This window comes from Herpailurus yagouaroundi, unplaced genomic scaffold (genome assembly GCF_014898765.1).
Source record: "Herpailurus yagouaroundi ecotype Mexico unplaced genomic scaffold, PumYag 29, whole genome shotgun sequence".
Classification (NCBI taxonomy): Eukaryota; Metazoa; Chordata; class Mammalia; order Carnivora; family Felidae; genus Herpailurus; species Herpailurus yagouaroundi.
This window is the reverse complement of record NW_024412377.1, coordinates 116,397,656-116,413,422: the sequence shown is the minus strand read 5'-3', so window position 1 is coordinate 116,413,422 and position 15,767 is coordinate 116,397,656. Positions and strand designations below refer to the sequence as shown.

Here is a 15,767-nt window from a genome sequence, read left to right as displayed (position 1 = left end):
AGCGACATTGAGCATCTCTTCATGTTATTATTTTTTTTTAATTGGAAGAACTTGGCACCTGGGCCTCGGCTTTTCCTTGCAGGTAGTTTATGATCACTAAGTCAGTTTTATAGGTCTTTTCAAGATTGTTTATTTCTTCTTGAATTCGTTTCATTGCTTTCTTAGAAATTAGTCCATTTCATCTAGGTTACCTAATTTACTTGTACACAGTTGTTCATCATATTACTTTGTAATCCAATTTATTTCCATAAGGTGGCCAGTAATGTCCGTCTTTGATTTTTCATTCTAATAATTTGAATCTTTCATCTAGCCAAACGTTTGTCAATTTTGTTGCTCTCAAAGAACCAGCTGTTTGGTCTCAGTGGGTTTTTTTTTTTTTTTTTTTTGTATTTTTCATTTTCTTAATTTTTGCTCCTTTATTAATCCTTCCATCTGTTAGCTTTAGGTTTAGTTTGCTGTTCTTTTTTATTGTCTTAAGGTGGGAGGTTAAGTTATTAATTGGAGGTCTTTCTTTCCTTTTAATATAGGCATTTATGCTTGTTAATTTCCCTGCAGATATTTTAACTGCATCCCTTAGGTTTTGGTATATTGTTTCTTCATTTTCATTCACTTCCAGGTATTTTCTAATTTCCCTTTTGATTTCTTCTGTGACTCACTGGTTATTTAGGAATGTGTTAATTTCCATATATTCATGAAATTCCCAAATTTATGTCTTTTTTTTTTTTAATGTTTATTTTTGAGCGGGGAGGTGGGGTGTGTGAGGAGGGGCAGAGAGAGAGGGAGGCACAGAATTTGAAGCAGGCTCCAGGCTCTGGTTAACACAGAGCCCTATGCAGGACTCAAACCCACGAACTGTGAGATTATGACTTGAGCCGAAGTCGAACACTTAACTGATTAAGCCACCCAGGTGCCCCCTATATTTGATTTCTAATGTCATCCCATTTTTATTGAGAAATAATTGTTATTATTTCATTCCTTTTGAATTTATTGAGATTTGTTTAATGGTCTGACATGTGGTCTATCCTGCAGAATGTTTTATGTGCAGTTGAGAAGAATGTATATTTTGGTTGAGATATTCTATAGATGTGTATTAGGTCTGGTTGGTTTATAGTGTTGTTTATGTCTTCTGTTCCTTTTTTGCAGATCTTTATGTTTAGTTGTTCTATGCATTATTAAAAGTGAGACATTAAAGTCTCAACTATTATTTTTGTTTTGTTTTAAAGTTTATTTTGAAAGAGTGAGAGAGAGAAAAGGAGAGCAAAAATCCTAAGCAGGGAGATCATGACCTGAGCTGAAATCCACAGTCAGATGCTTTAACTGACTGAGCTACCCAGGGGTCCCTCAACTATTGTTTTTGAATTGTCTATGTCTCTTCTCATTTCTGTCATTTTTTGCTTTATGTGTTTTTGTTTCCTATTAAAGTAGAAATTTATCTGAAATTAGCATAGTTATGTCACCTTTTTTTGTTGCTTACATGATACACCTTTTTCCATCATTTTATTTTAAATCTTGTGTCATTGAGGTTCAACTTTGTCTCTTACAGACTGCATAGTTAGATCTTTTTTTATTCATTCTGAAAATTTTCTGCCTATTGATTGGTTAATCCGTTCACCTTTACTGTTATTGATAAATAGTTGGATTTGTGTCTTTCATTATGCTTTTTGTTTTCAATAGTCTCATTTCTTGTTTTTCTACTCCTTTAGTTTTGCATTCAGTGCTTATTTTCTAACATAACATTTCAATTTATTTGATGATTTCTTTTTCTATAATTTATATTTTTCTCTCTCTTTTTTTGTTATTTTCTTAGTGGTTGCTAGGGCTCAATATTTAATATTTCCATATTAAGTTAATAGAATAAGTTTCAGATTTATACTGAATTCCAGGGAGATGTAGAACTATTACTCCTGTATGCATTTATTCCATTTTCCCTCTTTTTTGTGGTATAGTCTACAAATGTTATGAACCCAACAATACACATTACAGTTATTAATATAGTTTTAGGACATACAAAGAACCTTAGAGACAAATTAGTATGAGTACTATAGTGAGTATAGTTGATAGGTTATTTGTGAGGCTCAGGGCAGGGGCAATAGTGCAATTTCTAGACAAAAGGAGAGCAAGTATTTATTTATAGTTTTTGTTATATTAATCTCATCATTTATCATTTCTGGTACCTTTTATTGGTTCCTCTGGATTCAGGTTACCATTGGAGTTACTGCCTTAGCTCAGTACAACTTTGCTCCTACCCACCTACTTTGTGGTATTATTGGCAAATTATTGGCAAACATTTCTATATATTATAGACTTAACAATTCAATATATACATGTTGATTTTACCTTTTAAATCATTTAATAGAAAAAGAAATAATTCTTTAATTATTTTTAAAGGTTTTTTTTGGTTTTGGTTTTTGTTTTTTTTGAGAGAGAGTACGAGCAGGGGAGGAGCAGAGAAAGAGGGAGAGAAAGAATCCCAAGCAGGCTTTGTGCTGTCAGTGCAGAGCCAGACATGGGGCTTGATCTCACAAACCGTGAGATCATGACCTGAGCTGAAATCAAGAGTCGGACACTTAACAAAGCAGATCTGCTAACAACACATTGTGTCAGTTTTTCTTTTTCTGGGAATGTCTTTATTGAATGATAACTTTCCTGGATAAATAGATTCTTGGCTAACAAGTGTTTTTCTATGAATATGCCAACGCACCGCCTTCTGTTCTTCATTGTGCTGAAAAGTTTCTGCTGTTAATCTTGTTCTGGTCCTTTGTGAGAGATGAGTCCTTTTTCTCTTGCTGCTTTCAAGAGTCTTCTCCTTGTATTTGGTTTTCTGCATTTTTACTGTGATGTGTCTGTTTTTTCATCTCGTTATATTCATTCTACTTGGTATCCATTGAGTTTTCTGGATACGTAGATTAATGTTTTTCAATTAATTTGAGAGTTTTCAGCCATTATTTCATCAAATATTTTTTCAGCCCTTTCTCTCCTGGGACTCACATATGGGTATGTTGTACTTATTGTTATCCTACATTTCTCTGAGGTTCTGTTCATTTGTCTCCTTTTCCCCCTGCTGTTCTTTGGATTGCATAATCTCTGTCAGCCTGTTTTCAGATGTGCTGCTGTTTTCTTCTACTTCAGATCTGTTGAGCCCTTCTAGTGATTTTTTTCATTTCAGGCATTGTATATAATGAATTTATGGATTTCCTTTTTGTTTGTTTTTATCATATCTGTCTTTATTGATACTCTATTTGATATGACATTGTTATTGTACCTTCCTTTACTTCTTTAATTACGGTTCCTTTACTTGTTTGAACGTAGTTGGCTACCATTGAACATTCTTTAATTATGGTTCCTTTACTTGAGCATACTGGCTTCCATTAAGTCTTTGTTTAATATAACATCTGATGACTCTGATAGGTACTTTATTCTGTTTCTTGCTTTTTTGCTGGTACATAGGTCTTGGATCATACTTTACTTTTCATGTCTTAACGTTTTTTCTTTGAAATTGGACATTTTAAATAATGTAGTACTCTTGGTACTGGTCCCTCTTTCCCTCCCCTCTCACAGGCATATTGTTATTTGCTTGTTTATTAAGTTAGTGATTAGCTGGATTGAGGAGCAGAGAAAGAATCCCAAGCAGTCTTTTCCACGCCCCCCCCCCCCCCCACTCAAAACTGGCTTTACCTAGCATGTCCTAAAGTGTTTAGGTAAGGACCTGGCAGGTAAAGCATGGAGGCAGTAGCCTCAAGTATTTACAGCTTGCCTCTCCCAGCATGACAGCAGTGCCTTAACGGTCAGGTAAGCAAGAGCAGTTGCCCCAGCATTCTCAGCAGTCCCACACATGTAAGATAGAGTCTCTGGCCAACCACTGGTGGCTGGGCAGAAGAAGGGAACCCCTACTTCTCAGATTCACTTGCCCAGAACTTAGCCTCAGCAATGGGTAGGTGGGAGCAAGTTAAGAAATGCTGCCATCCTCCCCCTCTTCGGAAAATTGCCCTCCAACTGAGAGAGCTTTGGGGAGAAGGGAGCCTTGCTATGTTTTTTGCCTTCAGTAGTCTGCAGTTTCTGTCTTGCTGAGTTAGGAAGAATGAAGTGGGAGTGATCTTGGCTTAGATATCAGACTTACGTTGTTTCTAACGAATTTTAGTGTATTTTCTTGAATAGATGTTTCTTCATATGCTGTATGTCTTTAGAACCATTTCCAAAACCAACTTTACATGGTTGGTTTTTATAACTTTCTTAAGTTTGCTTGGGAGGTGGATTTGTAAAAACTCCTCGTGCTGTCATGCTGGTAATTGATCTCAGGTTTTATATTTTTAAGGGAGAAAAATTATCCCTAACATAATTACATTTATACACACAGTAAACAAGTTTTTAAATGATTTCTCTTTTGGTCCTTAATCCGTGTTTAAAAGTGGTGCGGGTTGATGAGAATTATTTTAGGCAAATATGGAATGGGGAATAGAGAAGAACACATTTCACTTTTATTCTGTTTAAATTGATGGTAAAACTGATTTTCCCACTAAGTTGCTTACATTTGTTTACTAAAAACATGGACTACTTTCTTATTGATTATGTAACCTATCAGAATACTAAGTCAAAGAGTTTTATAGGTTAATAAGGTTTGGTAGAGAGAGAGGAAGAATATACATTGAAAAAGAAAATAGTTTAAGCATTTTAAAGAGATTCAGATGTTCTTGTCAACATTTATTTTATATTATTTGTTTACATTCTACAAACTTGAGATAATCAAAATTACATTTTAATCTGAAAATTTCCATTTATAGTAGGAAATTAGCCATATTTTTAAAAGAATTAAAAGTTAGGAAAAATATAGTTCAATTATATGATTAAGAAGTTGAAAGTAAGGAGATAGTCATACAAACTTAAAGAATTTATACTAAGACAATCATTGAAAAGCCAAATAGAACATCTGACTAACTATTTTCTCTTTTATGTGAAGGACGATGTTACCCATCTTTACCACAGTACAGAGCTTAGAAGTAGTTCATTGAAAAGAGCAGTTGTGTAATCTTAAGAAATATTTTTAACAGCAAATTTCCATTTGATGCCACACTAAAGTTTTTGAGGTGTGCTTCTGTCATAACACTTAAGGAATATCTCTGGAATGTCGAGAGTGATTTTGATAGCTTTACAAAAATTACATATGATATACTTGACTTCTGACAGTCATTTCTGTGATATAGCTTACAGAGGGAGAATATTAAATTGAAAAAAATCTGTGGAGTTGGAGCTAAACCTAGTAAGACAGTTTTAGATTCTCTACATTACAGATTGTTGATAAATCTTAGATTATTTTTGTTTAAATACTTATTTGTCATCTAACATTTTGGAGTTAGTTCATTAATGAGACTGTAGAATGTGTCTCACACAGTGGGTTTTTTCCCGTCTGGAAAACTAAAGATAATAGTCCTTGATTCTCCTTACAGTCATTTGTCCCCTGGAAGAATTAACAGTTGGGTCATAACTATTTGGCTCATTGTTTATAAAATTATTTTATATTGACTAAGCTCTACATAATACATAATCTTTGCAGTTACAGACCTAATTGAAAATACTATTCGGCGTTTGTGTCTATACCGAAGTGGGGAATGTTTTGAAACTTCTTTAAAAATAACCATATTTTGAAAAAAAGTATGTTGAGGGGGGAAAAAAAAAACCCAGTTGAAGAAAAAAAACTGGGTTTTCTTGAGGAATGGAGCTTATGCTTTCAGAAATTTGAACTCACTAATTTAAGATAACTGTGATTGTATTTTTGGTTTGTATTTGGAAGTATATTTTACCATTGTTAAGCAGTTGGTAGTTGATTACAGAAATAGATCGTAGGTATGGGTTTATTAAAAGTTTTCCAGTTTTGAACAGTAACTGTGCTTGGAGGGATACTAAGCAGTCATTTCTTTGACATGTTCACTCCTCAATCAAAACAACTTTCCTTTTATTGATTTTATGCAAAAGAGATCACTCACATGTTGAATTAAAAAGCAGAGAGGAATTCTTTACTGAAGAAAAAGGTCTTACTGCTCTTTGAAAGACATTGCTGTCAAACAAATTATCATAAATTGCACATGCAATTAATCCTTGTATCTCAACAATCATGTTTTTATTAGAGAATATAAAAGACAAAAGTCTTTTAATAAAGTCTTAATACAATGGTATAAAAACACATTGTAGAGGTGCTATGAGGATAATTTTCATGTTGTTTAATTAAGATAATTTGAAGATAACAGATTTGTTTTCTGACACTGTTAATTTCTTACAGTTTATTTTTCTAATTCTGATATAATAAATAAAATGATTAATCATTAGAAACTTGAAATGGCATTTTATGTCATAGTTAAGAATTCATACTGTTTAAATTCATAAGTATCAAGTCTACAGCCATACCACCTTGAACATAAAATCTAATCTGAATTCTGAAGTTTCAACTAGTTTCTATGTTTTCTCATCCAGTGGAGCATGTTGAAGGATGAAGGACAGCCTTCATATCATGACATAAATATTTACTGCGCAGTATGTGCCATTATCATAATGCTAAATGCTGAGAACATAGTCCATGTACATATAAAACTTAAAATTTTTCCATCAGTTTTTAAGACCTAATAGTTCCTTTTATCTTGTTTTTTCTAGCCTAATTCTGGTGAACTGGATCCTTTATATGTAGTAGAAGTACTTCTGCGCTGTAGCAAAGAAAGTTTGAAAAATTCAGCTACTGAGGCTGCAAAACCAGCTAAGCCTGATGAGAAAGGAGAGATGCAGGTTTGGACTTTATTTATCATCTTCAGATTTCAAGTACTTATTGAATTATTTATAATCATATATTTCCTACATATGATTATAGTGAACATACTTGATGTCAAAATTGTAAGTTTTCAGAGTTTTTAAAGGTATATTAAAGCCATCTAAAATATCAAAAGGATGATTAATGACATTTAAGCTCTCTGTTTCTGTATCAAATTGTGGTCAGGTAAACAAAGATGAAGTGAAAGATAAAGAGAATTTAATAATTTAAATTTTCACATGAAGCTGGATTTTATTGGGACTACTAAAGATGTTTTATCTTTTTTATGATCAAATAATTTTACAGTGTTACTTCATGTTTATTATATTCCTTTGAAATATGAAAGCAGTGTTTTAATAATTGAAAATTCCTTCGTAAGTTTCCCTAGTTGGAACCATTTAATTTACATGTGCTTTTAACAAAATTTCAATTGTAGTATAGTTGACATACAATATTATATTAGTGATTCGACATTTATGTATTTATATATATTAAGAAATGCTCACCACGAGGGCATCTGGGTGGCTCAGTTGGTTAAGTGCCTTGACTCTTGATTTCGGCTCGGGTCCTGATCTCAGGGTTCCTGAGATTGAGCCCTGTGTCTGGCTGCTTGGGGTTCTCTTTCTCCTCTCTCTCTGTGCCTCCCCCACTTGCACTCACACACATGTGCACACTGTCTCAAAGTAAATAAACATTAAAAAAATGCTCACCGTGATAAGTTTGGCTACCATCTGCCAGCATATAAAGTTATTATGATATTATTGGCTCTATTTCCCGTGCTGTGCTTTTCATCCCTGTGACTTACTCATTTTCTAACTGGAAGTTTGTATCTCTTAATCCCCTTCACATGTTTCATCCATCACCTCACCTGCCTTCCCTCTCGCAACCACCAGTCTGTTTGTTCTCTGTATTTATAAGTTTGTTTTTGGCTTTTTGTTTATTACTTTTGTTTTTTAGATGTCACATATAAGTGAAATCATGTGGTATTTATCTTTGATTTATTTCACTTAACATAATACCCTCTAGGTCCATCCATGTTGTTGCGTGTGACAAGATTTCTTTCTTTTTTATGCCTGTGTGTGTAAAACACACCTTTATCCATTCATCTGTTAATGGACAGTTAGATTGCTTCCATATCTTGCCTGTTGTATTTGTATATAATGCTGCAATAAACATAGGGGTACATATATCTTTTCAAATTAGTGTTTTCATTTTTTTAGAGGTGATAACCAGAAGTGGGATTAATGGATCATATGATATTTCTGTTGCTAATTTTTTGACGAGCTGCCTGTTTTCCATAGTGGCTGTACCTATTTACATTCTCACCAACAGTTCACAAGGGGTCCCTTTTCTCCGCATCCTCACCAGCAGTTAATTTCTTATCTTTGTGATACTAGTCGTTCTAACAGGTGTATGGTGGTATCTCATTGTGGCTTGGATTCTCATTTCCCTGATGATTAGTGATACTGAGCATCTTTTCATGTGTGTGTCAGCTATCTGAATGTCTTCTTTGGAAGAATATCTATTCAGGTCCTCTGTCTAATTTTAATCAGATCTTGTGTGTGTGTTTGGTTGTATGAGTTCTTTAATTTTTTTTTTTTTGATATTAACCTCTTAGTGGATATATCATTTGCAAATATTATCTTTTTCCTTCAAGTAGGTTGCCTTTTCATGTTATGGATGGTTTCCTTTGCTGTGCAAAAGTTTTTTAGTTTGATGTAGACTCTGTTGTGTATTTTTGCTTGTGTTGCCCTTGCCTGAGGAGACCAGTCCAAAAAGACATATTGCTAAGGCAATATTTTCTTTGTTTTCTTTTAGGAGTTTTATGGTTTTGGGTCTTATTTACATTTAGTTCTTTAATCCATTTTGAGTTTATTTTTTTCATATGGTATAGGAAAGTGGTCCAGTTTAATTCTTTTGCATGTGGCTGTCTAGTTTTGTCAGTACCATTTATTGCAGAGACTGTCTTTTCCAAATTGTACATTCTTACCTCATTTTTCTTAGGTTAATTGACCATATAATGGGTTGGTTGGTTTCTTCCTTCCTTCCTTTCTTTCCTTCCTTCCTTCCTTCCTTCCTTCCTTCCTTCCTTCCTTATGGGTTTATTTCTGGGCTCTCTTTTCTGTTCCATTGATCTGTTTTGGTGCCAGTACGATACTGTTTTGATTACTGTAACTTTGTAGTATAGTTTGAAATCTGGAATTGTGTTGAGTCTCAGCTTTGTTATCTTTCTCAGGATTACTTCGGTTGTTGGGCTTGTTGGGTTTTTGTGATTCTACACAAATTTTAGAATTGTGTGTTTTAGTTCTTTGAAAAATACTGTTGGTGTTCTGATAAGGATTGCATTCAGTCTGTAGATTTTTTGAGTGGTATGGCCATTTTAACAGTAGTAATTCTTCTAGTCCCTGAGTATGGGCTGTCTTTTCCTTTTTTTGTGTCATCTTCAATTTCTTTCATTATTATCTTACAGTTTTCAAAGTACAGGACTTTCACCTCCTTGGGTAACTTTATTCCTAGGTATTTTATTCTTTTTGATGCAGTTGTAAATGGGATTATTTTCTTAATGTCTCTTTCTTACAGCTTGTTATTAATGTAGAGAAACATAACAGATAATTGTATATTGATCCTGCAATTCCACTAAATTTGTTTATTCTAACAATTTTTGGTGTTGTCTTTATGGTTTTCTGTATGTAATACCATGTCATTTGCAAACAGTGACAATGTTACTTATTTCTTACCAATTTGGATGCCTTTTATTTCTTTTTCATGTCTGATTGCAGTGACTAGGATTTCCAGTACCATGTTGAATAAAAATGGCAACAGTAGTCATCCTTGCCTTCTTAATATTAGAGGATAAGTTTTCAGCTTTTTACCATTGAGAATGGTATTAGCTGTGGGTTTGTTATGTGTCCCATATTTTGTTGGGGTATGTTCCATCTGTACCTGTTTTGTGGAGAGTTTTTATCATGAACAGATGTTGAATTTTATTACAAGCTTTTCCTTTATGTGTGGAAATCATATGATTTTTATCTTTCCTTTTGTAAATGGGTGTATCCTGTTGATTGATTTGTGGATATTGAACTATCCTTGCATCCCTGGAATAAATCCCACCTGAGCATGGTGAATGATACTTTAAATGTATTGTTAAAGTCAGTCTTTGTATTTGTGTTTTTTTTCCAGTTTTTCTTCCTAATGGAATTTTAGTTTCATACCATTGTGGTTGGAAAAGTTGCTTGATATAATTTCAGGCTTAAATTCATTGAGACTTGTTTTGTGGCCTCACATGTAATCTGTCCTGGAAAGTGTTCCATGTGCACTTGAAAATTATGTGTATTCTTCTGTCTTGTGGATGGAAAGTTTTGTATATATCTGTTTGTTTTATGCTGTCTAATGTGTTCTTCAAAGGGACTGTTTTCCTTACTGATTTTCTATCTGGGTGATCAGTCCATTGATGTAAATGTTCATGTCCCCTACTCTTACTTTATTACTGTCAATTTCTCCAAATGTGTTTCTGAATATTTGCTTTATAAGTTTAAGTGCTTCTCTGTTGGATGCATAGAAATTTACAATTGTCACATCCTCTTGTTGGATTGATCTCATTATTATATAATGTCTCTCTTTATCTCCTATTACACTTCTTGTTTTAAAATCTGTTTTGTCTTAGTGTTGCTACCCAGCTTTTTTCCCCCACTTACATTTGCATGGAATGTCTTTTACCATCTCTTCACTTTTTAGTCTGTTTGTGTCTTTATGTCTGAAGGGAGTCTCTTGTAGGCAACACGTAGATGAATCTTGTTTTTTTATCCTTTCAGTCAGTGTTTGTATCTTTTGTTTGAAGCGTTTATTCCATTTTCATTTTATTTCATTTTATTTTAGTCAGTGAGAGTAATTTTATTTTATTTATTCATTTCTTTTGTTTTAATTAGTGAGGCCCAGCTATAATTGTTGAGACCATGCTGGCGGGCAAGATACCAATTCTAGCTGCTGCTCACTAGTTATATTGGCAGTAGTCACTTTGGGTGGACACAGGTTCTAGGTGAGGCTGCCTGGTGGGTATGGTATGGCATGAGCCACTTGGGGGGGAACTCCTGTCAGGGCAGGTGGGTTGGATGACCCACAGGGGAATACCAGAGCAGGTTAAGCAGTGCTAGAATGTAAATGGAGAGTGTCAGAACTGGCTTCTGCAAGCATCAGGCCAGCTAGGCTACAGGAGGGGAAGAAAAATGGCACCTGGTAAGACTTTATTTCTTGAGAAAATTCCTACACTTCCAGCCCTTTTGGCACACACCCTAAAATTACTTAGTAGATCTCCTTCACTTAATAACTTGTATGTTTTTCAAACTGCTGCCTTTCTGTTGGGTCTCAAACTGAATGAATACACTGGCACTTTAGGAGTAGATTGTAAGTTTCCTCTAGCCCTCCGACTCTCCCAGAGTGAAGTTTCCTTGATTTTCAAAGCCAGATGTTATAAGGGGGCTTTCTTCCTGATGCACATCCCAGGGCAGGGGTTTGATCCTTTCACTCCTCAGGTGGAACTGTGTGCTTGTGATATCGCTCCTGTTTGTGGGTCACCATGCTGACAGAGTTGGTTCCCAACTGTGTCCCTGCCCCCTTCTACTCTTCTCAGTATGGCCTTTTTTCTTTATCCTCATTGTGGAAGAGCTGTTATACGTCTTTGGTCCCTTTTCAGAATGAGCTGCACTGTAGTTAAGGTCTTGGTGTGTCCATAGGAGGAGGTGAGCTCAGGATCCTCTTGTTCTGCCATCTTCCCAAGCTCCTCAGTTTACCTGTGGTTTCAATTAATTGCAAAACATTCCGTTTGCCATATGAGATACCTGTATTTCTTGAATATCTCACCCCCCCCTTTTAATAATTAGGACAAAATTACTGCAGGTAAAACCTCAATATTGAGATTCCAAGTATGTATTTGAAGGCAGATATACTGGAATTTTGTTATTTTAAAACATTACTTTAAGTATGTGGTGTATTCCTAGGAATTTTAAGAAATGTCTTTTTGATGATATATGATATAATAACCTTTGATTTATCGAAATTGAAATCTGCCATTGCAGCATCAGAGGATGCTGCTTTGGATCATTTCAAATGACAGTGAAATTTGGAATTGGCAGTGTTGAAGGATATTATTCATTATTAAATGTTTTAGAGTGATAATTAAAAGTGTAATTACTTCCGAATCCCACCTAACATTTGGTTTCAATTCAATCTTATAATTTCATTGCTCAAACTTCAGCCCTATTATAACTTGTATGGTTTTTTTTCCATAATGTGTATTTTACAGTTGACTGCTTAACTGTAAATGAGAGTAAAACTCCCACAATTTAGCTGATAGTCACTGTATTCAAAAGGACCTTTGAAGTTACTGCAGCTTGGAATGGCAAGCATGTGGCACACATGCCAACATTCTTTTTCTCTCCTGGCAGACATCGATGAAAAGTCATGGCATTCTTTCACACTGAAGGCTTTGACTCTTCAAGATAATGATCTAATGACTAATTTCGTTGGAGTTAGTATTTTAAGGAAAACTTACTTGTTGTCTTTCTTGCTTCTGGCCCAGATTTTATTTAGCTTAGTCACTGTGCCCATTTTACTTAAAGATATTGAGAAGCTTTGTACTATATAATGATCATAATTTGTCTCATTTTAATGGTTTGTGCAGGGTAGATGCCACTGGATCCTAGGCAACCTGCGTCTTTCCTTCTATAACATTTTTTAAACTGAGGTATAATTGAAGTATAATTTTTTTTTTTCAACGTTTGTTTATTTTTGGGACAGAGAGAGACAGAGCATGAACGGGGGAGGGGCAGAGAGAGAGGGAGACACAGAACCGGAAACAGGCTCCAGGCTCTGAGCCATCAGCCCAGAGCCTGACGCGGGGCTCGAACTCACGGACCGCGAGATCGTGACCTGGCTGAAGTCGGACGTTCAACCGACTGCGCCACCCAGGCGCCCCGAAGTATAATTTTTTTTTAAAGGTTAATTTTGAGAGAGCATGAGAGTGAGCGGGGGAGGGGAAGAGAGAATCCCAAGCAGGCTCTACACCGACAGGGGGCTCAGTCTCTAGAACATGAAATCATGACCTGAGCCAAAATCAAGAACCTCACTGAATGAGTCACCCAGTGCATAACATTTTTAAAAATTTTTATTTATTTTTAAGAGATGATGGGTGGGGGAGGAGCAGAGAGAGAGGAAGAGAGAATCCCAAGCAGGCTCTGTGCTGTCAATCCAGAGTCTGACATGGGGCTTAAACTTAAGAACCGTGAGATTATGACCTGAGCTGATACAAGAGTTGGATGCTTAACCGTCTGAGCCACCAAGACACCCCAGCATATAACATTTTTTCAGTTTATTTCCAGGAATTAAGTGGGGATGTATTAGTATAAGTTATATATATAGTCTCTGATTTCAAGGGGTTTACAGCTTAATGGGGGGAACATTTTGTGCTCAAGTTAGTGAACATCAAAAATGTATCCTCCAACTGGAGTAGAGTGTGTTTGGTGAGGGGAAGTCAATAAAGGTTTTATAAAAGAAGTATTAAGAAAATGAACTGACTTGGGGCTCCTGGGTGGCTCAGTCAGTTAAGTGTCCAACTTAGGCTCACGTCATGATCTCACGGTTCATGGGTTCGAGCTCCACATTGGGCTCTGTGCTGACAGCTAAGAGCCTGGAGTCTGCTTTGGATTTTGTGTCTACCTTTCTCTCTGCCCCTCCCTTGCTCATGCTCGTGTGCTCGCTCGCTCGCTCCCTCTCTCTCTCTCAAAACTAAATAGACATTTTAAAAAATATTAAAAAAAAAAAGAAAACTGACTTGTAAGGATCTTTTCAGACAAGAATTGCATTTCCAGCTGAGAAAGCAACATACACAGAGCATGAAACATGCCTTTTTAAAAAGAACTCTCAGTTCTATTGAATGATCATACTAGTAAAACAGAGAGAAGGACTATACCTTAAGACATAGTGTATGTATATAATATTGTTCACTTCTGTAAATTAATATTTTGAATAGGAATCCTGGACACAGGATTCATAGACAATTTATAAGGAAATTTCATCTCTCAACTCTACTTACTGTGAACACTACTCTGGATAGGTTTAAACCAGATTTCCTTTGCATGAAATATGAGTAGGAAGTGGCATTTCCATAGTCATTTTTCTTTCTTTTAACTTGGAGTGTGTATGATACAAAATTAAGCTTTTTAAATGCTTCTTGGATTGCTGCAAGCTTTTGGTTAATTTCCAGAGTTCTTGAAGGAAAATTAGATCAAGACACACATTTAGTTTTTATAAATCTAAAATTTAATAAAACATATTGGTTTAAATAACTGGGCCTGGACTTGATTAAAATGTAGTTCAAAAAATATCTTTTCTGGGGGTGCCCAGGTGGCTCAGTTGGTTAAACCTTCAACTTCGGCTCAGGTCGTGATCTCATGGCTTGTGAATTTGAATCCCACGTTGGGCTCTTTGCTGACAGCATGAAACCTGGAGCCTGCTTCAGATTCTGTGTGTGTGTGTGTCTCTCTCTCTCTGCCCCTCCCCTGCTCATGCTCTGTCTCTTTCTCCTTCAAAAAAATAAATAAACACTAAAAAAAACTACATGTATCTTTTCTGGATGAAAAATTCGAAAATTATATTTTAGCTAATATTTGATTTGAGGAAATGAGATCATCTGAAACTTATTTAGGTTGTATTCACTTAAACTTACTGACTTCTGATGTTAGCTACCTTATCATTTGCTTATCTTTTTCCTTTTTTAAAATTTTAATTAGTTAATATACAGTGCCGTGTTGGTTTCAAAAGTAGAATTCAGTTATTCATCCTTTCCATATAACACCCAATGCTTATCACAAGTGTCCTACTTAATACTTATCACCCAGTCTAGCCCATCTCACACCCACCTCCGTCAACTCTCATTTTATCCTCTATCATTAAAGAGTCTCTTGTGATTTGTGTCCCTTCTCTTTCCTCCAGCTTTCCCATATGTTCATCTGTTTTGTGTCTTAAATTCCACACGAGTGAACTCATTATATCTTTCTCTGATACATTTATTTCTCTTAGCATAGTACATTCTACCCCCATCCATGTCATTGCAGATGGCAAGATTTTATTCTTTTTGATGGCTGAGTAATATTCTATTGCATATGTATACCACATTTTCTTTATCCAATCATCAATGAACATTTGGACTCCCTCCATAGTCTGGCTATTGTTGATAATGTTGCTATAAACAATGGGTGCATATACCCCTTCAAATCTGTATTTTTGTGTCCTTTAGGTAAATGCCTAATAGTGCAATTGCTGGATTTTGGAGTAGTTTTATTTTTAGTTTTTTGAGGAACCTCCAAAACACTGTTCTCCAGAGTAGCTGCACCAGTTTACATACCCACCAGCAGTGCAAGGGGATTCCCGTTTCAACGCATGCTGGCCAACACCTGTTGTTTCTTGTGTTATTAATGTTAGCCATTCTCACAGGTTTGAGGTGGTATCTCATCATAGTTTTGATTTGTATTTCCCTGATGATGAGTGACGTTGAGCATCTTTTCATGTGTCTGTAAGCCACCTGGATGTCTTCCTGGATGTTGTTGTTTTCTGACATTTTGAATAATGTACATACATGTCAGTGTTCTCTTTCGATTCAGACCCTGCATCTGTTATTTGCAAGGGTCACAAATTGCTGGTTCAGTAACCAGTTCAGCCCTCATAATGTCTTATTTAAACATGAAATTGACAACTTGAAAATAAAAATAATTATATTAAAATATTATAATCAAGTGAAAGCAGCCCCAAATCCATACTGAGGTAGGTAGGTAAGTAGGTAGGTAGGTAGGTAGTAGGTAGGTAGGTAAAATATAGAAGGAACGAGTATGTTAGAAAAGTCACCATTAGGCAACTATCAAATAACTAATCCATGGATCCTAAAACTAGTGAGTTGAAAGTTTAAATGAGGAATGGGATATTTACA

At 35.4% G+C, this 15,767-nt stretch overlaps 1 protein-coding gene across 1 annotated transcript in view; it reads left to right on the top strand.

Annotated features, from left to right (window-relative positions):
- MTREX (Mtr4 exosome RNA helicase) overlaps window positions 1-15,767 on the top strand; it is a 106,470-nt gene that overhangs the window by 61,795 nt on the left and 28,908 nt on the right. The window contains exon 19 of the mRNA XM_040453185.1: window positions 6,640-6,768. Coding sequence (XP_040309119.1) covers window positions 6,640-6,768 — 129 coding nt within the window. The remainder of the gene's footprint in view (window positions 1-6,639; window positions 6,769-15,767) is intronic.